At 37.9% G+C, this 20,111-nt stretch overlaps 1 protein-coding gene and 1 long non-coding RNA gene across 11 annotated transcripts in view; one reads left to right on the top strand and one right to left on the bottom strand.

The window, feature by feature from the left end:
- LOC123594716 overlaps positions 1–1,772 on the bottom strand; it is a 44,727-nt gene extending 42,955 nt beyond the window's left edge. For 9 of the 10 annotated variants that reach the window (XR_006710854.1, XR_006710855.1, XR_006710860.1 and 6 more), the window contains exon 1: positions 1,567–1,736. This is a non-coding gene — a long non-coding RNA (uncharacterized LOC123594716). Of the gene's footprint in view, positions 1–1,566 lie in introns of all 10 variants that reach the window. The other variant, XR_006710852.1, reaches the window with a different exon arrangement.
- A 202-nt stretch (positions 1,773–1,974) lies between these two features.
- On the top strand, positions 1,975–14,983 carry CISD2 (CDGSH iron sulfur domain 2). The gene is made up of 3 exons (XM_045471616.1): positions 1,975–2,083; positions 12,453–12,667; positions 14,489–14,983. Exons 1-3 carry the CDS (start codon positions 1,981–1,983, stop codon positions 14,576–14,578), a joined length of 408 nt encoding a protein of 135 aa, XP_045327572.1. The 5' UTR covers positions 1,975–1,980; the 3' UTR covers positions 14,579–14,983.
- The last annotated feature ends 5,128 nt before the right edge of the window (positions 14,984–20,111 follow it).

Genomic DNA, 20,111 nt, shown 5'->3' with positions numbered 1-20,111 from the left:
TGGTTGGAAAGGACCAAAAGAAGCTCTATTGCTTAGGTGTTGGACACATTATTCTCTATATATTTATCTGTGCAGTGGTCACACCAAATTGCACCTTCGGCACCTCAGCATTTTACTATGCTGTATGTCTTAAATGAAGTATTTATTTTTTAATTCCTTTAAAGAAAAACTTCAGAAGCCTAAAGAATCTCACTCAACACAGCTTGTTTTGCCCTTGTCAAGACCACAAAGCCTTTAATTGAGAAACAAATATTTAGTGGCTGTCTCCAAGCCTTTCCTCCCTTCATTTCCCTCACTCCCAACACACTCCTACCGCAATCATCTCCCCAAGGGTATTTCTACATATGATCAGCAGAGATTATTAAAGATAACCCCTAACAGAACAGTCCAGAGGACAAGGATGTTTGAGAATATTAAACTCAGAATAAACAAACTTCAGGGTCCTTCTCTCACGAAACCAAAAGCAAATTCCCAAAAAGAAATGGAAAGGAAATCCTAATGTAAACAACCTTTTGATCATCACTTTGTATGTAACCTTCTATATTGCTCTAGCTCATGAACCTGTATCTAAGCATTTTCATAGAATTTCCAATGTAATTGGATTTTGAACAAGGTAAAACAATAGAAAATTGGTTTATCTAGATCTGAATTCAACTAACTCTCAAAAGGTTATTTTTTTTAGTGAAAACCCATCACAGATATTAAAAATCAAAGAGTCTAGAGAACGAAAAGTTACTTTAAAAAATGGCTTCCTTTCCTCACTTTAAAATGAAAATAACAAGGGAAAAAATAAAGAATAAAACGTATTTATTACAACTAGCTGTTAACATTAAGTCACACAAAACGAAATACCGGAACATGATCAGTTCGTTGGTATTATATGTTAATAGGTGGAGCTCAGAACTGTACGGACGCACCTTATTAAGATATCACACCACATACACAACACGCAGTCACCAAGGGCATTACTAGCATTACTAGGGATATTTCACTTTGGTAAAAATAGGAAACAAAGTCATGTCAAGGCAGGTGTTGCAAGGAAGTGAAGCGGTCTCCTTCCGCTCTTCAGTTTTTAAAAAGATATTAATAAAAATAAAATCTAAAGATCTTTACGGATACTTTAGCTTATAGTAGAAATCCTGCACCAGAAAAGTCGCTTTAAAGGTTTATATTCCTTTACATTTTCCTAGTTTTAGTTAACCGAAAAAAGAACTGATCATCTGCAGAAGGAACTGAAAGTACCGAAAGAAGGAATATCACGGGTCTTATCTAAGCTGCAAAAAACAACAACAACAACAAAAAAACCCCCTCAGGGTTGCACAAAACTGCCGAGTGGCAAAGCTTAATTTAAGCAGTTCGTAGCTCAGGTATTTTAACTTAAAAAAAAACAAAAACAAAAACCTGGCTTGCAGGGGCGAGGGAACGGAGTTGGGCACCGCAGGGTAGACGGGGAGGGTGCTCTTAGAGGAGTATGCAATGCTAGGGCCAAGGTACCCAACCAGTTCCAGGAAGAAGGGGTCGGGACGGGAGCGGCCGAAGTAAAAAGCGACGAGAGGAGCAACTCACTTTTGAAAGGCACTTTCCGGTTACAAAGCACTCTCACATGCTTCACCTCATCGCACACAGTATCCTTTCTCCTGGCCTCCACCGTCTACAGATGTGAAGGGCCCAGCGTGTACGCAGGCCCTCTTCAAAACCGTGTTTCCACGGAGGGCGGCCCTACTCATCCATTCCCGCGGCTCCGCACCTCGCGGCCGCGCGCGCCCCCTCGGCGTCCGCGGGGCGCGCACGTCACTCGCTCGCTGCCAATCGGCGCCCAGCAGGTCACCTCTCCCCCGGGGGCCCCCAGCGCCGCCCCCTCCTGCAGGCCGCGGGACCCAGGCCGCAACGCCCGCCGGCCGCTTCTCCTCTCGGCGCAGGCGCGGCAGCTTGGCCGGAGAGCGGCGCGGTCTCAGAGGGGAGTGGACGCTGCTCGCGAGGATGGTGCTGGAGAGCGTGGCCCGTATCGTGAAGGTGCAGCTCCCCGCCTATCTAAAGCGGCTCCCTGTCCCCGAGAGCCTTACCGGGTTCGCCCGTCTCACAGGTAACCCTCGCCTTCAGTCAGTCCCTGTCCTTGCAAGTTTCTCAAGGTGGGAGTCGGGGGTGGTCTAAACATCCTCGGGCTAAGGGACGGGGCGGGGCTTGGCGAGTGGCACGTTACCCCGTGACCCTGCGCGCAGAGGGCGGGGGCGAGCGCTGGCGCAGCCGTCGTGGAGCGCGAGTGATTCCTCCTGTGGGTTCTTGGGGGCTTCCGTCCTTCCGTCCTTGTCCTGGTGGCTCTGCCGTGTTCTTCTGTGACGGTGGACCAGGGTTTTGCAGAGGAGGTGCTGAATTTGTGGCGGGCCCATATTTTTCATCTCCATCGGTCACTGCAGTGTGCTTTATATTTTAAAGTCATAGCTATCTAAGGTGCTGTGAATTAGGCATTTCCAGCTCTCGGCGCTGTTTTACCCACAGCTTGTGTGTGCGTGGGAGAGAAACAGGCACGCAATATGTGTATGGCAGTTTTATTTGGTAACAAAATTGGAGAGTAGCCTCCATTCCCATAGGGAAGACTTGAACTACCCCGGGGCATTTTAGGCCAACTCCGTTACTATGGGCCTGGAGGCAACTTGAGGAAAGATCAGTTAGCCAAAAGGTGTTCAAAGGCTAGTATGATGGACCAGATTTTAGAAAGTGAAATTTAATGAATATATATAACTTTCTGTACTTAGATCCTTCCTCTACAAGAAAAGAACCCACAATTCAGGATTTCACATCAAAAGGACGAAAATTTCTAGAATGCAGTCAACACTTGGGAGACATTTTTGGGAGTGTTACGTTGTAAGTGGAATATTTGTAAACCAGACTGAGTCTGATCAGGGTGGTGAGAGAAAAAAATAAAAACCATATTGATTCGGCAGACTTTGAACTCATACGTCTTCAATGTCAGGGAATGAAACATGATTCATGAAGACAATTTTGAGATAGAGTTGTTTAGCCTGGAGCAGTCTGGAGTTTTATGGTAGCTGAAGGTGTACTGGTGGAAGAATAACATTTATTCTGTGTAGACCAAAAGACAGAACTAGGACCAAATCAGTGAAGATTATTGGGAGATGAATTTCACCTCCTAATACAGGGAAGGTTTTTGTTTGGTTGTTTTTTAAGAGAATACTATCCCTAAAAAAGGATAGTATTAAGAAAATGAGGTAGTCCAGTAATAGATTTAGATGGGGTGAACTGGGTGACATTCCAAATCTAGAGATTGTTTGAATTACGGTTTGATCGGAAGCATGTATTTTTTTTTTTTTTTTAGGTTTATTTCAAGGGGGAGAGGGAAGGGGAAAGAGAACCAGAAGCAGGATCCACACTGACCTTAGCCAGATGTGGGGCTTGAACTCACAAACTGTGAGATCATGACCTGAGCCAAAGTCGGATGCTTAACTACTTAACCAACTGAGGCACCCAGGTGCCCCTGAAAGCATGTAATTAAATAGAAAGTATAGTAACCGAATAATTAACGGTTATTAAGAAGAAATATCTAAACATCGAAAGCCGCATAAAACTAACATAAAGTGAAAAAATGTGTCATATCAAGTATTTATAAACATCGAAGTCTTCTTTTGATCCTATTCTGATGGATTTTCGTCAGTTATATACAATTTTGGCTTTTTTAAACCCTTTATCATTGCTTTTACTTTAGAACTTTATATATTTTAACGTGTTCTTCATCTTCTTTCTAACAACTGTATAGTTTTCTTTTAGAGTAACATCATGGTAGGCTTAACCATTCCCCTGCAGTTGGAAATTTGGAATGTTTGCGTGTATATATATTTTATTTGTAATATTCAGTGGTTAAGTAGCCCTATACCAATTGTTAGTTTTTCTCCTTTTATTATACCCTTGAATGTATTCACCAAAGTGGTAATAAAGAATATGATCATTTTGTGACATTTGGTTTTATATTAGTTTCAATTTTTTGTGAATAGAATATAGTTGGAGCAGATAGAAAGTATGATGTTTTATTTAGTGGCTAGATTTTAGAAGTTTTCTTTGTTTTTACTTTTGCCTTAAAGATTTCCACTGTCAACAAATATTTAATTTCTATTAAAGGCATTAAGGAAACTCAAACCTTTCCCCCCTTAAATCAATAATACATAGTAACTTCTTCAAAGCTGTTAAATATTTAAAGTGAGGACTGATTCTCAGAAATAGTGATAACTCTGATAAGTATCTTAAAAACATATATTTAAGTTCCATTACAATGTGTCTACACTTTAGTTCTCATTGTATTGTTTATTAGGAAACATTAACATGTTTGTAATAATTGCTCTATGAAAAATTGAGATAGTCTGTTTCATACTGGATGGTGACAATATAATAGTTGCAGAATCTGTTTTGGAGCACTATGGAAGAAAATTTCCAATGACCAATTTCTACTCTGAGTCTCCCCTTCAGAGTAGATTTTAGTAGCTAATTACATCTGTCTTGATTGAGCTACTTACAGAATCCATACTTAGACTTCTGTTGAGTCAAAAACCTGAAAGATAACTTTTCAGCAATTGTTAAAATGTCTAGGAGACCAGGGGTGCCTTGGTGGCTTAGTCAGTTGAGTGTTGGACTTCGGCTCAGGTCATAAACTCACGATTGGTGGGTTCGAGCCCTACATCGGGCTCTGTGCTGACAGCTCTGAGCCTGGAGCCTGCTTCAGATTCTGTGTGTCTCTTTCTCTCTCTGACCCTCCCCCACTCACACTCTCTCTCAAAAATAAATAAACATTAAAATTAAAAAAAAAATGTCTAGGAGACCAAAAGTGTTTGCATTTTCTATCTGTGAAAACTAGAGCAAACAAAGTTACAGTTTATATTATTTTTGCCTGTTTTTTCTTCCTTATTTAGATCTAGTGGTTTTTTAAAGCAATAGACTGTCTCATGATGACTCTGCATTCTTAGTGAACACTTGGAGATCCTTAATCACCATACACTATTTACAGACAGTCCTTATCTATCAGAAACAACTTATCTATTTTTATTTAGGTCACATTTTTAACAGTGAGGCTTTTTTTTTTTTTTTTTTTAATTTTTTTTTTTCCACGTTTTTATTTATTTTTGGGACAGAGAGAGACAGAGCATGAACGGGGGAGGGGCAGAGAGAGAGGGAGACACAGAATCCGAAACAGGCTCCAGGCTCTGAGCCATCAGCCCAGAGCCCGACGCGGGGCTCGAACTCACGGACCGCGAGATCGTGACCTGGCTGAAGTCGGACGCTTAACCGACTGCGCCACCCAGGCGCCCCAACAGTGAGGCTTTTAAAGTAAGTTTGTATATTGCTTGGAAGTATAGTCTATTCCAATACTTTGACCTTTAAAAAAAACTTTCCCTGTTGTGTAAACTTTTAAAGCATGACAACAACAATAAAATCTTCCTATTCGAAAGTTAGAAACAGTTTGCTTCTGGATTTAAAAGCTTGCTATGAAACTTTGAACATATAGCTTTGCCCTTCTTGACCCTGTTTGGTTCTTTGAAAAATAATGGTTTTGCTCCTAAAGACAAGGCAATGACTCCCAAGACCATCATAATATTCTTTCCAGAGTAACACAAACATGTCAGAGCTGACAGCATCAAAAGCATTAGCTCTGTTTATCCAGAAAGGGCCACTTTTGAACAAAGAATTTAGAAGTGGAACAGAGTTGAAAACCTATATCCACAAGAACACTTCTACAAGCATGTTTTATAGTAGCCTTATTTATAATAGTTCCAAACTGGAAGCAACCCGAATATCTGACAACAGGAGAGTGGATAAACAAATTATAGTATACTCAAAGTGGAATACTGGTTAGCAATAAAAAGGAATGAATTACTGTTCCACTGGATGAATCTCAAAAACTTTATGTTGAGTGAAAAAGCTTTAGTGATAGACATCAGTGGTGGAAGGATAGACTAGAAAGGGCAGAAGAATACTTTCTTGGGTGATGGAGGATTTTGCATGTTTTTACATATTTTCAGTAGAGGCGCTGGGGTATATTTGTCACAACTGAGAGCTAAACACCTGAGATCTGTTTATTTTCTTGTATGTAAAATGTATCTTTTTTTTTTAAAGAAATGAACAAAAGGTGAGGTTTCTCAGTAGGAATGTATAAGAAATAATTAAGTTCAAACTAGAGAGTTGCATTTATTAATAATAATGTAAATAATAAAAGTTATTTCCAAAAGATTAAATAATTTTATTTTAGAAAACTGTTTTTGAGAATTTGGGAAGATATTTACATAGTTACTATAAGTTACAAAAGTTTTTTCCCCCTCTTCCTGGTTAGACCAACTATATTTAAAAGTTAGTGTAATTAAAGATTGAAAGATTATACTAGGCTTTGTGGGGAACAATTTCAGCCTCATTAAAACATTTTCTGCCATCTAACTACCTTGCAGTGTAAATTTTCTCAGGTCATCAGGTATTTATTGAGGACTTGGTCCAGGAAATGTTCTGGACACTGAGACACTGTTCTATTCATAATAATGAATGTAAAAAAGATTTTTAAATTGATCATTAATTTCATTCTATTGGATTTTGGTCCTGAACAGTCTGTATTAGGTTTTGAGTGGTAATAGTAAAACCATCCATTGAAAAGATTTTACTTTTCTCTTTTTGCAGTCCAGAAATAGAAATCATTTCTGTGTCTTAACCTATAAACGGTACACAAGAAAATCTGTTATTAAAGTATCAGCAGCCAAGTTGCCAATATTATTTTTATAGTATCATTACATGCCACATTTTGAGAAGGGAAAAAAGTCTGTCCTAGTTTCTTAGAATATAGTTCCTCATCGAGAGCCATGTGTATCTATATTGTACTTTTACAAATGTTTTTATCATAGTATTTGATTATGTATCTTGGTCAGGAATAGGGTGTAATAGGTAGCCTTTTTTTTTTTTTTTAAAGTTTATTTTCAGAGAGAGTGTATGCAAGTGGGGGAGGGGCACAGAGAGAGGGAGAGAGAGAATCTTAAGCAGGCTCAATTCCCAGCACGGAGCCCTACATGGGGTTCAGTCTCATGACAACAAGATCATGACCTGAGCCGAAATCAACAGTCTGATGCTTAACCAGCTGAGCCACCCAGGAGCCCCTGAAGCCTGTCTTGAATCTGCCCTGTCTTAAGCCACATTCTGTTTCTCTAAGGAGATACTATACCTTCTTTTAACAGCATTTAAACTTAAAAAAAATTTATGTTAAAATTGCTTGCTACTCAGGTTGCTTTGAAATGTTCTTTTCTGTGTACGTTTTGTTTGTCTGATGGTACTGGTTCTTTTACTCTACCTTCTTAGTCTATTTGTTGTTTATCTTAATAGTGGGAAATAGAATATTGCAAAATGCATATTAGAATCCTGCTTGGTATTTTAGTATTAGTGTGGGTTTTTTTTAATGTTTTATTAATTATTTTTGAGAGAGAGACAGAGACAGAACATGAGCGGGCAAGGGACAGAGAGAGAATGAGACACAGAATCTGAAGCAGTCTCTAGGCTCTGAGCTGTCAGTACAGAGCCTGACGTGGGGCTTGAACTCACAGATGGAGAGATCATGAACTGAGCCAAAGTCAGATGCTTAACCGACTCAGCCACCCAGGCACCCCTAATTTTTGTTTTTAACTTAGAAACAGGTGATTTAAAAAAATTGGAAATAGGAGAAATTCACTGGTAGAGGAAGAAAATCTTTCTGAAGTGAAAAATTTGAAGGAAAAAATTTAAGGAAATTCAAGCCTTTTACATTCAAATGAATAATCAAAATGTTGCCTAACTGGGTACATTTTTAGTGGATTGAATGTTGAGGTCAGCCATGTCCTTGATTTAATTACAGCCAAAAATACTTACCCCACCCCGTAACCCCTGATCTTCTCTCACACTGTTATCTTCTACTCCTGGCTTGTCTACTTTTTTTATTAAAAAACTTTTTTTTAATTTTTTTTTTGAGAGAGACAGAGCACAAGCAGGGGAGGGGCAGAGAGAGAGGGAGGGAGACACAGAATCTGAAGCAGGCTCCAGGCTCTGAGCTGTCAGCACAGAGCCCGATGTGGGGCTCGAACTCATGAACTGTGAGATTGTGACCTGAGCCAGAGTCTGACACTCAGCAGACTGAGCCACCCAGGTGCTCCCTGGCTTGTCTACTTGATAATTTTTCATATATGCACCTCCTTACCCTAAATGAAACAAAGCTATCCCTTAGTAAACCACTTCCCCTGTAGGTCTCTCAGTGATATCTTTTCTTTATCTTTCTTGTCTTTCTGGCAGAGCAGAGAGAGTTGGCATCTTTTTTTTTTTTTTTAAATGTTTGTTTATTTTTGAGAGAGCGAGAGAGAGAGAGAGGTAGGGGTAGAGAGAGGGAGACAGAATCCCAGGCAGGCTCCATGTTGTCAGCGCAGAGCATGACATGGGGCTCAATCCCACAAACTGTGAGATCATGACCTGAGCTGAAATCAAGAGTTGGATGCTTAACCAACTGAGCCACCCAGGTGCCCCGAGAGATGGCATCTTTTAGGCTCTGAAGAGCAACTTCCACATTAGACTATTTCACTGTTTCAAAGAAAGCTATGACTTATGCAATCCTTCAGTATTCCTAATTTTTTGCTGTTAACTGTTGACCTTTAGTCTCTCCCTTATATTCTTTAAGGAACATTTTCCTTCATATTTTTCCCTTTCTTCTACAACACTGCACTGGTCTCTTGCTGCTTAAAACTGCCCTTGTTATGTTCTGTTTTGTTTTGTTTTGTTTTTGAATTAGAGACCAGTATCTCCATTCATCCAGATAATGAAACCAGAAATCTGGGAATCATGAAAGACCCTCACTTCTTCCATTTATGCTCCATACTTGATCACTCACCCAATCCTATTGATTTTACTACTTGAGTTAGTGGTTCTTAAGTTTCAAGGTATGTGAAGATTGATCACAGACCTGCTCTGTGATCCCAGTAAAAGCATCAGACTGTCTCCTCCAAAAATGCATGCACACATACACCGTTCAGGCAGTTTTGGGGGTTCCATTTGTCCTCTGCTTTAATGGCTACTGCCTTAGTTTAAACTTGCATTATTTTGGGGGGAATTATTTCAGTGGAATTCTAACAGATTGTCTTGCCTCTTGCCCTCCCACTAACATCCCTCTCTGCCCTTCCCTCTGTCTCTCCAGTAGTCCATCGTCAATCTGATACCTTAATTCCATCTGATTTCATAAATGAACAGCTTTCCAGTTACATTAATATGCAGTGATATTCTTAATATCGGTGGTTTACCTTTTATGTACAGGGTAGATTATTACCTACCTATTGATTTTTATCATCTGGCACCTGACCACTTCTACAGTCCCTCTCCTATTTCATCATATTCCAGCAATATTGTTATGCTTACTTCCCCCAACTTTTCATGCACATTGTGTCTCTGTGCCTTTGTTTATGCTGTTTCTTCTGTGTGAAAGGTAGCTCCCCCTCCCATAAGCCTATGGACTCCTATAGTCTTTTTAAAAAAATTTTTCTTTGATGTTTATTTATTTTTGAGAGAGAGAGAATGCACGCAAGTGGGAAAGGGGGGAAAGACGGAGACACAGAATCCAAAGCAGGCTCCAGGCTCTGAGCGGTCAGCATAGTGGTCTCCTATAGTCTTATTCATCTTTCAGAAACCTGGTTAGGTGCCAACCTCTATGTAAAGCCTTTGCTAATCCCTGCAGAGTTAATCATGTCTTCTGTATTGCTTATTTATAATTGCACATACCATACAGTACTTAATTCTTTTCTTATAGATCTGTAGCCCATACTAGGTGAAAAGCTTCTTCGGGGTAGGAACTGTGTCTTGTAATTTTTGTATCTTCACCTGTCTTATCACCTGATCTGTCTATGAGGTTTTATATTTCTTGAGCGTGCTTAAAGTTTTTTTCTTAAATATTTAATTTTTTTTTTTTAATTTTTTTTCAACGTTTATTTATTTTTGGGACAGAGAGAGACAGAGCATGAACGGGGGAGGGGCAGAGAGAGAGGGAGACACAGAATCGGAAACAGGCTCCAGGCTCCGAGCCATCAGCCCAGAGCCTGACGCGGGGCTCGAACTCACGGACTGCAAGATCGTGACCTGGCTGAAGTCGGACGCTTAACCGACTGCGCCACCCAGGCGCCCTCTTTTTTTTTTTTTTTAATTTTTTTTTTTCTTAAATATTTTAAACAGAATTCTTATCTGTCACCTTACACTGTTATCATTCATAGGCCTTGAATAAAGGCAAACAAGTGCATACCTAGTAGGAGTTATCTTAAATGTCAGTGTAATGGAGTACAGACTCAATTCAGTTAAAATTAATTGAAGTCTTGGTTTATATAAGTCTCTGTTAGAGGACAGGGAGTTGGGGAGGAGACAGATATTTACATAACTGTAATGTCAGGGCAGAATGTATTAGTAGCTTTCTTTCACATAGTGTTCTGTAGTTTTTCTAGTGGTTTCCAACTTCATTCGCTCCTCCCAACAATCCTGTGAAGTTGGAAGCTTCTTTTACATGTACTCTTGTGCCTTGAAAGTTTTTTTCTCAAGTCTTTGAGCCCCCCACCTTCTTGTCTTTAGGTCTTGACTTAAAGATCTTTTTTTCCTTCCTGACTTCCTTACCGAAAGTTGGAGTCAACCTATCCTGCTTGGTCCTTAGGATAATCTTTTTCTTTCTTTTATCATTCTGTTTGTTTCCTTCATAGCTCTTATTATAATCTAAAATTATCTTGGGGCATCTGGATGGGTCAGTCAGTTAAGCATCCAACTCTTGATTTCTGCACAGGTGATGATCTCCCAGTTGGTGATATCAAGCCCCACATTGCATCAGGCTCTGTGCTGACAGCGCGGAACCTGCTTGGGATTTTCTCTCTCTCTCTCCCCCTCTCTCTCTCTTTCTCTTGCACGTGTACTTGCAATAAATAAATAAACATTAAAAATTAAAATTTTTTTCTTTAATAGTTAAGTGTAAGAACAATTATATTATAGTCTTACCAAGAGAAGGACAGATGAAATTTTAAATTTGTTGGATTTTATTTATCATGATTGAGAACTAGACTGGATTTATTGTCCTGGACTAAACCTGCTTATGGAGCTGCAGTTTACCCACATGAAAATGGGAATAATAGTGGTACCCTCCAAATACAGCTGTTTTAAGCTAACACAGCTTAACAGAGTTAAATAAGATAATACAGTGGTACTCTTAGCATAGTCTATTACTAACATTAATTAGCATGCCTTGGCACATCTTTAGTTTTTCTCTCTTTCTTGACTAAGCGATTTTTACATAGTGCTGAGCAAGATATCAGGTAAGTACTCAGTGAAGATTGTCAAATGATCACATTTAAGAACAGAAAGGATTCTCTACAGAGCCCCGAAGAGGGAGGGCACTAGCCAACATTTGATGAGTACATGCTGAAATGTTTATCTTGGTTTCCTTATGTGTTTGTCTTCATAGACATAGGGACCATTTTATTTATATTACTTAATATTCCCTGACCCTGCCCTCCAAGAAGGTACTGAGTGCTCCACAAGGCATTTAATAAACACTTAGGGAATAAGAGGTATCTAATAATGAGAACATTCAGTGTATGAAAATTTTAATTAGTTCTTTAAAATAGTAGCTTTTAGATAACATTTCTTTAGGAATTACTATGTCTTACCAAAAATGTAAATTAAAGCATTGAAGACATGTTCTGTCTGAAATTCTAAATCAACGGTAAAATATTCTTGGGTATTCCGGGGTGCCTGGATGGCTCAGTTGGTTGAGCATCCAACTTCAGCGCAAGTCATGATCTTGTGGTCCATGAGTTCAAGCCCCACATCAGGCTCTATGCTGGCAGCTCAGAGCTCAGAGCTGCTTCAGATTCTGTGTCTCCCTCTCTCTCCTCCACCTCTCACGCTTTGTCTCTCCCTCTCAAAAATAAATAAACATTAAAAAAATATTCTTGGGTATTCTGTTGTATGATTTTAGACATGGTGGAAATGTTTTCTAAACCTATAAAATATATCACACATTGAACTTTGTTTGTAATTATGATGATTGTTATTCCTGAAATAAAAATAAAGATAAACACAAATATACTTGGTGTTCTCATTATTAGATACCTCTTATTACCTAAGTGTTCATTAAATGCCTTGTGGAGCACTCAGTACTGTCTTGGAGGGCGGGGTCAGGGATAATGAAATAGGATACTTGATATAAGATACATTTCTCAAAACTCTGTGTTCCAGTTTCACAACTTTTCAGTTAGCTCACAAATCAGAGTGGTCTTAGATATAGGTGGCTTGACTTTGTTATTTATTCATAGACTTATAGGTAAGAAATTAATGTGAGAAGTAAAGAATAGGTAGAGAATAAACTTAAGCATGACACATGCTGTTTGAGTTCTATTACAAGACTGCTGCAGACTGTTAAATCTGTACGTGTTTAGTTTCAGAATGGCTTCGGTTATTGCCTTTCCTTGGTGTACTTGCACTACTTGGCTACCTTGCAGTTCGTCCATTCCTCCCGAAGAAGAAACAACAGAAGGATAGCTTGATTAATCTTAAAATACAAAAGGAAAATCCCAAAGTGGTGAATGAAATAAACATTGAAGATTTGTGTCTCACTAAAGCAGCTTATTGTAGGTGTTGGCGTTCTAAGACGGTAAGATGTCCGCTTGCACATACTCTGAAACTTTGTGCAGTTAGAATTGTTCTGCTTTTTAAATCCTTAGTTTTGAGGTTCTGTGAGATGAAATATTTTTCCACAGTATTCAGTACTGAAAATTTATATTCCTAAATTAAAGTTTGCATTTTATGGTGGATACTTACCTACATTAGAAAAGGAAGAATAGAAATCTGATGTTTTCAAAACTGATGTCTGCCCCTTACAGTATGACTTCGGTTGGGCAGGTTACTGAATCTTTAATCTCTGATGTTTTAGGTTTTTGTTTTTTTGTTTTCTGATAATATATCAATATCACAGACATTTTTTAGGATTTAGTAGATGCTATATGTACGGGGCCTTATATATAGATGAGCTAATAAATGGCAGCTATAATTATGGATTATTTTTAATGTGAAAATAATAAAAACAAGTATGGAGTGATGAGTATTATAAATAGCTGGTGAGATCTGTTTTCTTCGAGTACTTTGATCATAGGTCATTTGAAGTTTTTTTTTTTTAATTTTTTTTTTTCAACGTTTATTTATTTTTGGGACAGAGAGAGACAGAGCATGAACGGGGGAGGGGCAGAGAGAGAGGGAGACACAGAATAGGAAACAGGCTCCAGGCTCTGAGCCATCAGCCCAGGGCCTGACGCGGGGCTCGAACTCACGGACCGCGAGATCGTGACCTGGCTGAAGTCGGACGCTTAACTGACTGCGCCACCCAGGCGCCTCTGAAGTTTTAAGCATAGTAATGTTCATCACAACATTTATTGTAATAGCAAAGGTTTGGAAATAATCTAGGTGTCCGATAATGGGAATATGATTAAAGAATGGTATAATACAAATTATGGGATATTAGGAAGCCATTACAAGTAATGTTTTTAAAGAATATTTTAATGACAGGAGAGCATGATGTAATTAATAAAAAGCACAGTACAGTATGATCCCAATTTTGTTTTTTAAAAAAGAAATACACATAGTAAATGCAGAGGAAAAATTATATAAAAATCTTGATTATTGTTACTTATGAATGAATATTTTTAAATTCATTTTAAAATTTTTTCAAAAATTTTACAATATGTGTGAGTTTCATGGTAAGAAAACATGAAATAATGTATTTTGAATTTAAATTACAGTTGACCCTTGAACAACATGGAGGTTGGGGCACCAACCACTGGCACAGTCAAATCTGGGTATAACTTTTGACTCCCCCCAAAACTTATTAGCTTACTGTTGGCCAGAAGCCTTACTAATGACATAAACAGTCAACATTTATCTTGCATGTTAGATATATTACATACTTTATTCTTACAATGAAGCTAGAGAAGAAATGTTAGTAAGAAAACAATAAGGAAGAGAAAATTCATTTACAGTACTATACTGTGTTTATCAAAAAAGAAAAAAAATCCACAGTTAAGTAGACCCACACAGTTCTAACCTGTGTTGTTCAAGGGTCAAGTGTACATTCTTTTCAAATTTAAATAAGCGAAGAGGTGAGCTCTAATTTGGAGCTCCACAGAAAACAAGAGATTATTTTGATACCCCTTTAAGCCTGTTTTATTGACTCTTGGAATAACCAATCCAAAGCTTTTTATTTAAAATATTTATCAAATAATAAATTAACTGTTCAAAGTTGTTAGATTTGCTGTGATATTGGAATGCAGTTAGGTTAGGTGTAGAATATACATTACTTAGGAAAGCTGTCTGGTGATTTGTTTTTCAAAGTAATGTGCTTTCTTTATAAGATCATTTCACAAATATTTCTACTTATTGAATCATTTTTAAAATAATACTTGTAATTCTTTTTCCTTTCTAGTTTCCTGCCTGTGATGGTTCACATAATAAACACAATGAGTTAACAGGAGATAATGTGGGTCCACTAATACTGAAGAAGAAAGAAGTATAATAGTAATGAATTAGGATTGAGTTCAGTTGTGTGCTGTAAAATCTCCTAATAATATTTTTTCATTCTTTGTGTATAGAAGATCTTTCAAATGGTGGTCTTAATTATTGCTATTGGTTGAGTAATTATTTCTGCCAATTTATTTTCTTGCTACACTACTGTTTATATTTGATACTTTGTATATTCAAACAATCATTTATATAGAAATTAAATTGTACAACCCTTTCATTCTTACTTCAAAGACTTAATGTTATTTTCCTAAATAAATCAACACTCTTGGTTTTAATTGAGAAAAATCTAAGTTTTTGGCAGTGTGTTCAAAGCTATTCCTTTGAATATCAATATTTTCAATAGAATCTACACTTAGAAATTTTCTCTGTGCACTATTAAATATATTGTTTTCCAGTCCTCTTCTGTGATTTTTCCTCTTTGGCCTTCCACACTCTGTTCTTTTTAGATCAGTAAGAAACATGTTGCTCTCAAGAATTACTTGAGTTTTCAAAGAGATAAATGCTTTGCTTTTATAAAGATTGTGTCTAATAAGTGTGAATATCCCAGTTTCAGAAAAGACTTGAACTGGATAAAGAAAGTTCCAAAAAGGAACAGTTATTTACATTATAAAAAATGTGTTTATTTTACAAAAGTCTTGTTTGTGTCTGTTTAGGTGTGTGTTTTGTATCTGTATCTTGAACTCTTTGACTCAATGACAGGATGGGATGGGGTGGCAAGAATACTTATACTAAACTCATGAGCTGCTGCAATTTGAAGGTCAGTTAGAAATAAACATAAAGTATATCTGAATTCATAGTAAAATGATAAACACTTCAGTGTTCAAAATGGTATACATTTTTCTCTTCAAACAGTCTAAGCCAATAAAACATAAAACACAAAAAGTTTGCAAAATAAACTTACTGAAGAATCTTTAAAACTTTTGTAATTTTTCAGCCTAAGAGTCTATTTTGTTTTATTGTATATTACAGTTCTTCTATTAATAGGTATCCTTAAGTCTGTCTATTAAAGGTACAGTCCTGTCAGTTTACTGTGTCTTTTTTATATACAAAGATATGCTAATAGGTAGCACATGTATGTACGTGACATTGCACTAAGTCTGGTACCTAGATTTGTAATTTATTACTTGTAACGTCAGTAGATTCTATTGTGTGATCTTGCCTCTGTGACCGACAGCAAGAATTTTAAAACCTTTTTTTTTTAAGTTTTATTTTTATTTATTTTGAGAGACAGAGAGAGTGAACAGGAGAGGGGCGGAGAGGGAGGGAGAATTCTAAGCAGACTTGGTATCAGCACATAGCCCCACGCGGGGCTCAAACCCAGCAACTGCGAGATCATGACCTGAACTGAAATCAAGAATCGGACGCTCAACTGACTGAGCCATCCTGGCTCCCCAAAAGCAGGAGTTTTAAAGTTAGGGTTAGAAATGTAGTTGTGGTTTTGAACAGTTTTACAAGGTATGTGTCCAAAATTGTTAATCTTTCCTCATGTGTGAAGAGGGAGAAGTCTACCACTGCCATCACTATGGCTCTGGGTGTTCTTTCCTAAAACCTTCTCTTCAACATTCTTGAGGGGCTTCACTGTCAAAATAAACAATTATTTCTCCATAGATGATCACAAGATTTTGGGAAAAATCTTCCTTACCAAAAGTTTGAATATCCATGGTCTGTGGTCATGAAATGCTTTTCTTTAAAATAATTTACTGCAGCACAGCAACGTGTATATTCTAGTGGTTCCCGTACTTAAAGTTTCCTAAAAATGTGGAGACTAAAATGAAATTATCAACTTTAAGTTTTGTCAGCTAAATGTATATAAAGAATTGAAAACTAATTATCCCATAGAAGGTAATTTTAACACCCCAAAAGTATGAGAGCTATACTCTCAGAATAGTTTGTGCTCCCCACATTTTTAAAGAGCTATGTCCAAATATTTTCCTACATGTGCAAATTTTTCAAAAGGGGCTGAGGCTGGTAGCAAGCTGTTTTTTTAATGACTCCCTTTACATAAGCATTATTATCAGTTGCCGTCACTTCCTCTTGTAAATTTATAGAATTCCATCATGTCTGTTTTAAAAAATGATTATCTGATAACCAACTGCTTCTGAATTGTTACAACAGAAGATAACAGCTCTTGAAATACATACCTTGGTTTTCTAGAACTTTAAAAACTCTCATTGTCACGTGATTGTTTTGAGGCTTGCTTCTCCTTACTCATTGCCTTACTCAGCAAATGAGCACACCATTACATAAATATCAGGTATCCAAAACTGTTGAGCAGGCTTGAGGTATTAATGATTCATTCATATGGGTAATTAAGCAAGTGGTATTATGAAAGCACATGACAGTTCAGCTTTGAGTTCAATGCCTCATATGATGATTCATTAAATTGCTTTTGTATTTTGTAACCTAATTTGTTAATAAGCTGATGGGAAGCTACGTAAGCCAGTTGCTGATCTATATAGATCTGCCTTCCTTATTGTGATTCATATAGTTTTCCATTAGAAACATGCTATCAGACTCTCCCTCTGCAAAGAGAGTTTTAAAATCTGCTGCTCAATAGGGTTCTTAAATTATGGTGGATATTTTATTAACTACCCACTAGAAACATCTAAGAATTGAGTGCCTCACAATAAAAAAGAATGAAATCTTGCCATTTGCAACTACATGGATGGAACTGGAGGGTATTATGCTAAGCAAAATTAGTAAGTCAGAGAAAGACAAACATGACTTCACTCATATGAAGACTTTTAAGATACAAAACAGATGAACATAAGGGAAGGGAAGCAAAAATAATATAAAAACAGGGAGAGGGACAAAACATAAGAGACTCTTAAATATGGAGAGCAAGCAGAGGGTTACTGAGGGGTTGTGGGGGGGATGGGCTAAATGGATAAGGGGCATTAAGGAATCTACTGAAATCATTGTTGCACTATATGCTAACTAACTTGGATGTAAATTTTAAAAATAAGTTAATTAATTAAAAAAAAAAAGAATTGAGTGCCTCAGGTCCCCATCTTCAGAGTCTGCTTATTACTTCACAACTAATTCTAGTAAGTTTGGTTATCTGATTTATGCTCCTGAAAAAAATCACAAGTATCAACAGGGTCCTGCTAGTGTCAGGTAAACAATAAAATGTAACAGCTGATAGCAGGGGGAGGAAACTAAAAAGTAAATTTAATGTGAACATTAAAAGTATAACAGCTTAAAATTTAACGTAGGATCCTGCACACTCGTCCCTGAGAGCATCCCTGTGATCAACTTAATCCAAGTAATGTTACTGATGAATTCGAATCAAGATGGGTAGTATGTGGTATTTAAGAAGGCAGGATATGTGTTGCATTTTGTGATACCAGTTTCCACTTCAAATAGTTAAAAGTTTAGCACTTTGAGTGGTATATCCAGGTGGAAAATTTATGCAGAAAATACCTTGAGTCTCCCTTTGATATTTGGAGAGTTCTCATGGGAAGTTTTTCCATTTAATTGAAAGATTTTTCAAGTTTAATGACTGTAATTCACTACATAATTTAATTTGTTAAAGTGTGAGGAAAATTGAAGGAACATGATTTGTCTTGCTAGCCAGGGAATCCCTTTGCATCAGAGGCTGGACTGTAGAAGACTCAATGGATGTTTTGTTTTGTTTTGTTTTGTTTTGTTTTAGCTATACTGCATCATCTGAAGTTGTGATTTAGTTTGTGATGATCTTTTCCTGGAAGCTCACTTTATCTTATCATGTTCAGATAGTGAAAGTTTTTTTTAACGTTTATTCATTTTTGAGAGACAGAGACAGAGCATGAGTGGGGAAGGGGCAGGGAGAGATGTAGACACGGAATCCGAAGCAGGCTACAGGCTCCAAGCCATCAGCACGGAGCCTGATGCGGGGCTCCAATCCATGAACTGCGAGATCGTGACCTGAGCCAAAGTCAGACGCTCAGCCGACTGAGCCACCCAGGCGCCCCCAGATAGTGAAATTTTTTATCTTCTGGAGAAATCCAGTTTAGTAGAGTCATGTTCTAGCAAGCGGTATTTTAATATAAAAAGTAGAAAATCCATATTGTAAGCAATTGTATTATGTCATTTTATATTAGTTATGATCTTGAAGGACATTGAAAATCTGTTCAGAGAAGCATACCTATGTTGTTAGTCAGAGATGACATCACCCACTAATTGTCCTTTGGTTTAAATATTTCTTTGCTTATAAAAAGAGTGTATCTGTGACTCTATTCTCTATTGTCAAATTCAATATTTACTGTTGTCCAATAGATCAGCCACAATGTTAGCAAATTCCTGATCTCTATTATAAGGCTGTAATTTCCCAAAACGATATAGAAATGGGGAAAAGGGTAGTAAATTGCATAATTACGGAGATGAACCCTGTACTAGAGGGAAAATAAAAAATGTCAAGAAATAATTCACTAAATTTTTGAATTTCCTGTAATTTTCCATTAGAATCTGTCATACATTCCTCTGCCTCATAACACTGAAGATAAGGATCAACACCACCCATTCAACAGATTTAAGGAACTCAAAAACTTAGGGGCACCTGGGTGGCTCAGTCAACTAAGCATCCGACTTCGGCTCAAGTAATGATCTCGTGGTCCGTGGTTTCGAGCCCCATGTCAGGCTCTGTGCTGACAGCTTAAAGCCTGGAACTTGCTTCGGATTCTTTGTCTCTCTCTCTCTCTCTGCCCCTCCTCCGCTCATGCTCGGTCTCCCTCTGTCTTTCAAAAATGAATAAATGTTAAAAGAAAAAACCCTCAAAACTTAGAAGTACAGTCTTCAATTTTCTTGAATGCTGCCAAGCAGCGAAATAAGATAAAGATCTAGAAAGATATTCACTTTAAAATGCTGCATACAGGGGCATCTGGGTGGCTCAGTCGGTTGAGCGTCAGACTTCCACTCAGGTCATGATCTCATGGTCCGTGAGTTCTAGCCCGGCCTCTGGCTCTGTGCTGTCAGTTCAGGGCCTGGAGATTGCCACTGATTCTGTCTCCCTCTCTCTGTGCCCCTCCCCCACTCAACGCTCTATCTCTCTCTATCAAAAAATGAATAAACGTTAAAAAAAAATGCTGCATACAGCTGTATAAGCAACACATTGGAAAACCTAGAGGAAATGGATAATTTCCTAGAAAAACATAAATGACCAAAAGCACCCAAGATGAAATTTAAAATGTTAGTAGATTAATTATCAAATGAGAACATAAAAGTGAGGCTTTTAAATTTTATTTATTATATTTTTTGAGTTTTTAAGAGCACACAGGCACATGCACACAAGCAGGGGGAGGGCAGAGAGAGGGAGAGAATCTTAAGCAGGCTCTGCACAGTGGATCTCACAACTGTAAGATCATGACCTGAGCCAAAATCCAGAGTCAGTCACTTAACTGACAGACTGCCAGGCACCCCAAAAGTGAGGTTTTTAAAAAGGAGAGTTTTGGGGCACCTGGGTGGCTCAGGTCATGATCTTGCGGTTGTGAGTTAGAGCCCCACATTGGGCTCTGTGCTGACAGCTCAGAGCCTGGATCCTGCTTTGG

Source organism: Leopardus geoffroyi, chromosome B1 (assembly GCF_018350155.1).
Source record: "Leopardus geoffroyi isolate Oge1 chromosome B1, O.geoffroyi_Oge1_pat1.0, whole genome shotgun sequence".
Lineage (NCBI taxonomy): Eukaryota > Metazoa > Chordata > Mammalia > Carnivora > Felidae > Leopardus > Leopardus geoffroyi.
Note: the sequence above shows the minus strand (reverse complement) of the source record. Positions and strands in the feature narration are given on the sequence as shown.

Excerpts from the sequence above, each read along its gene's own strand:
- CISD2 (XM_045471616.1), top strand. The coding sequence starts at position 1,981 with ATGGTGCTGGAGAGCGTGGCCCGTATCGTGAAGGTGCAGCTCCCCGCC. Across the intron at positions 2,084-12,452 it reads CGGGTTCGCCCGTCTCACAG|TTTCAGAATGGCTTCGGTTA; the intron begins GTAACCCTCGCC and ends GTACGTGTTTAG. Across the intron at positions 12,668-14,488 it reads GGTGTTGGCGTTCTAAGACG|TTTCCTGCCTGTGATGGTTC; the intron begins GTAAGATGTCCG and ends TTTCCTTTCTAG.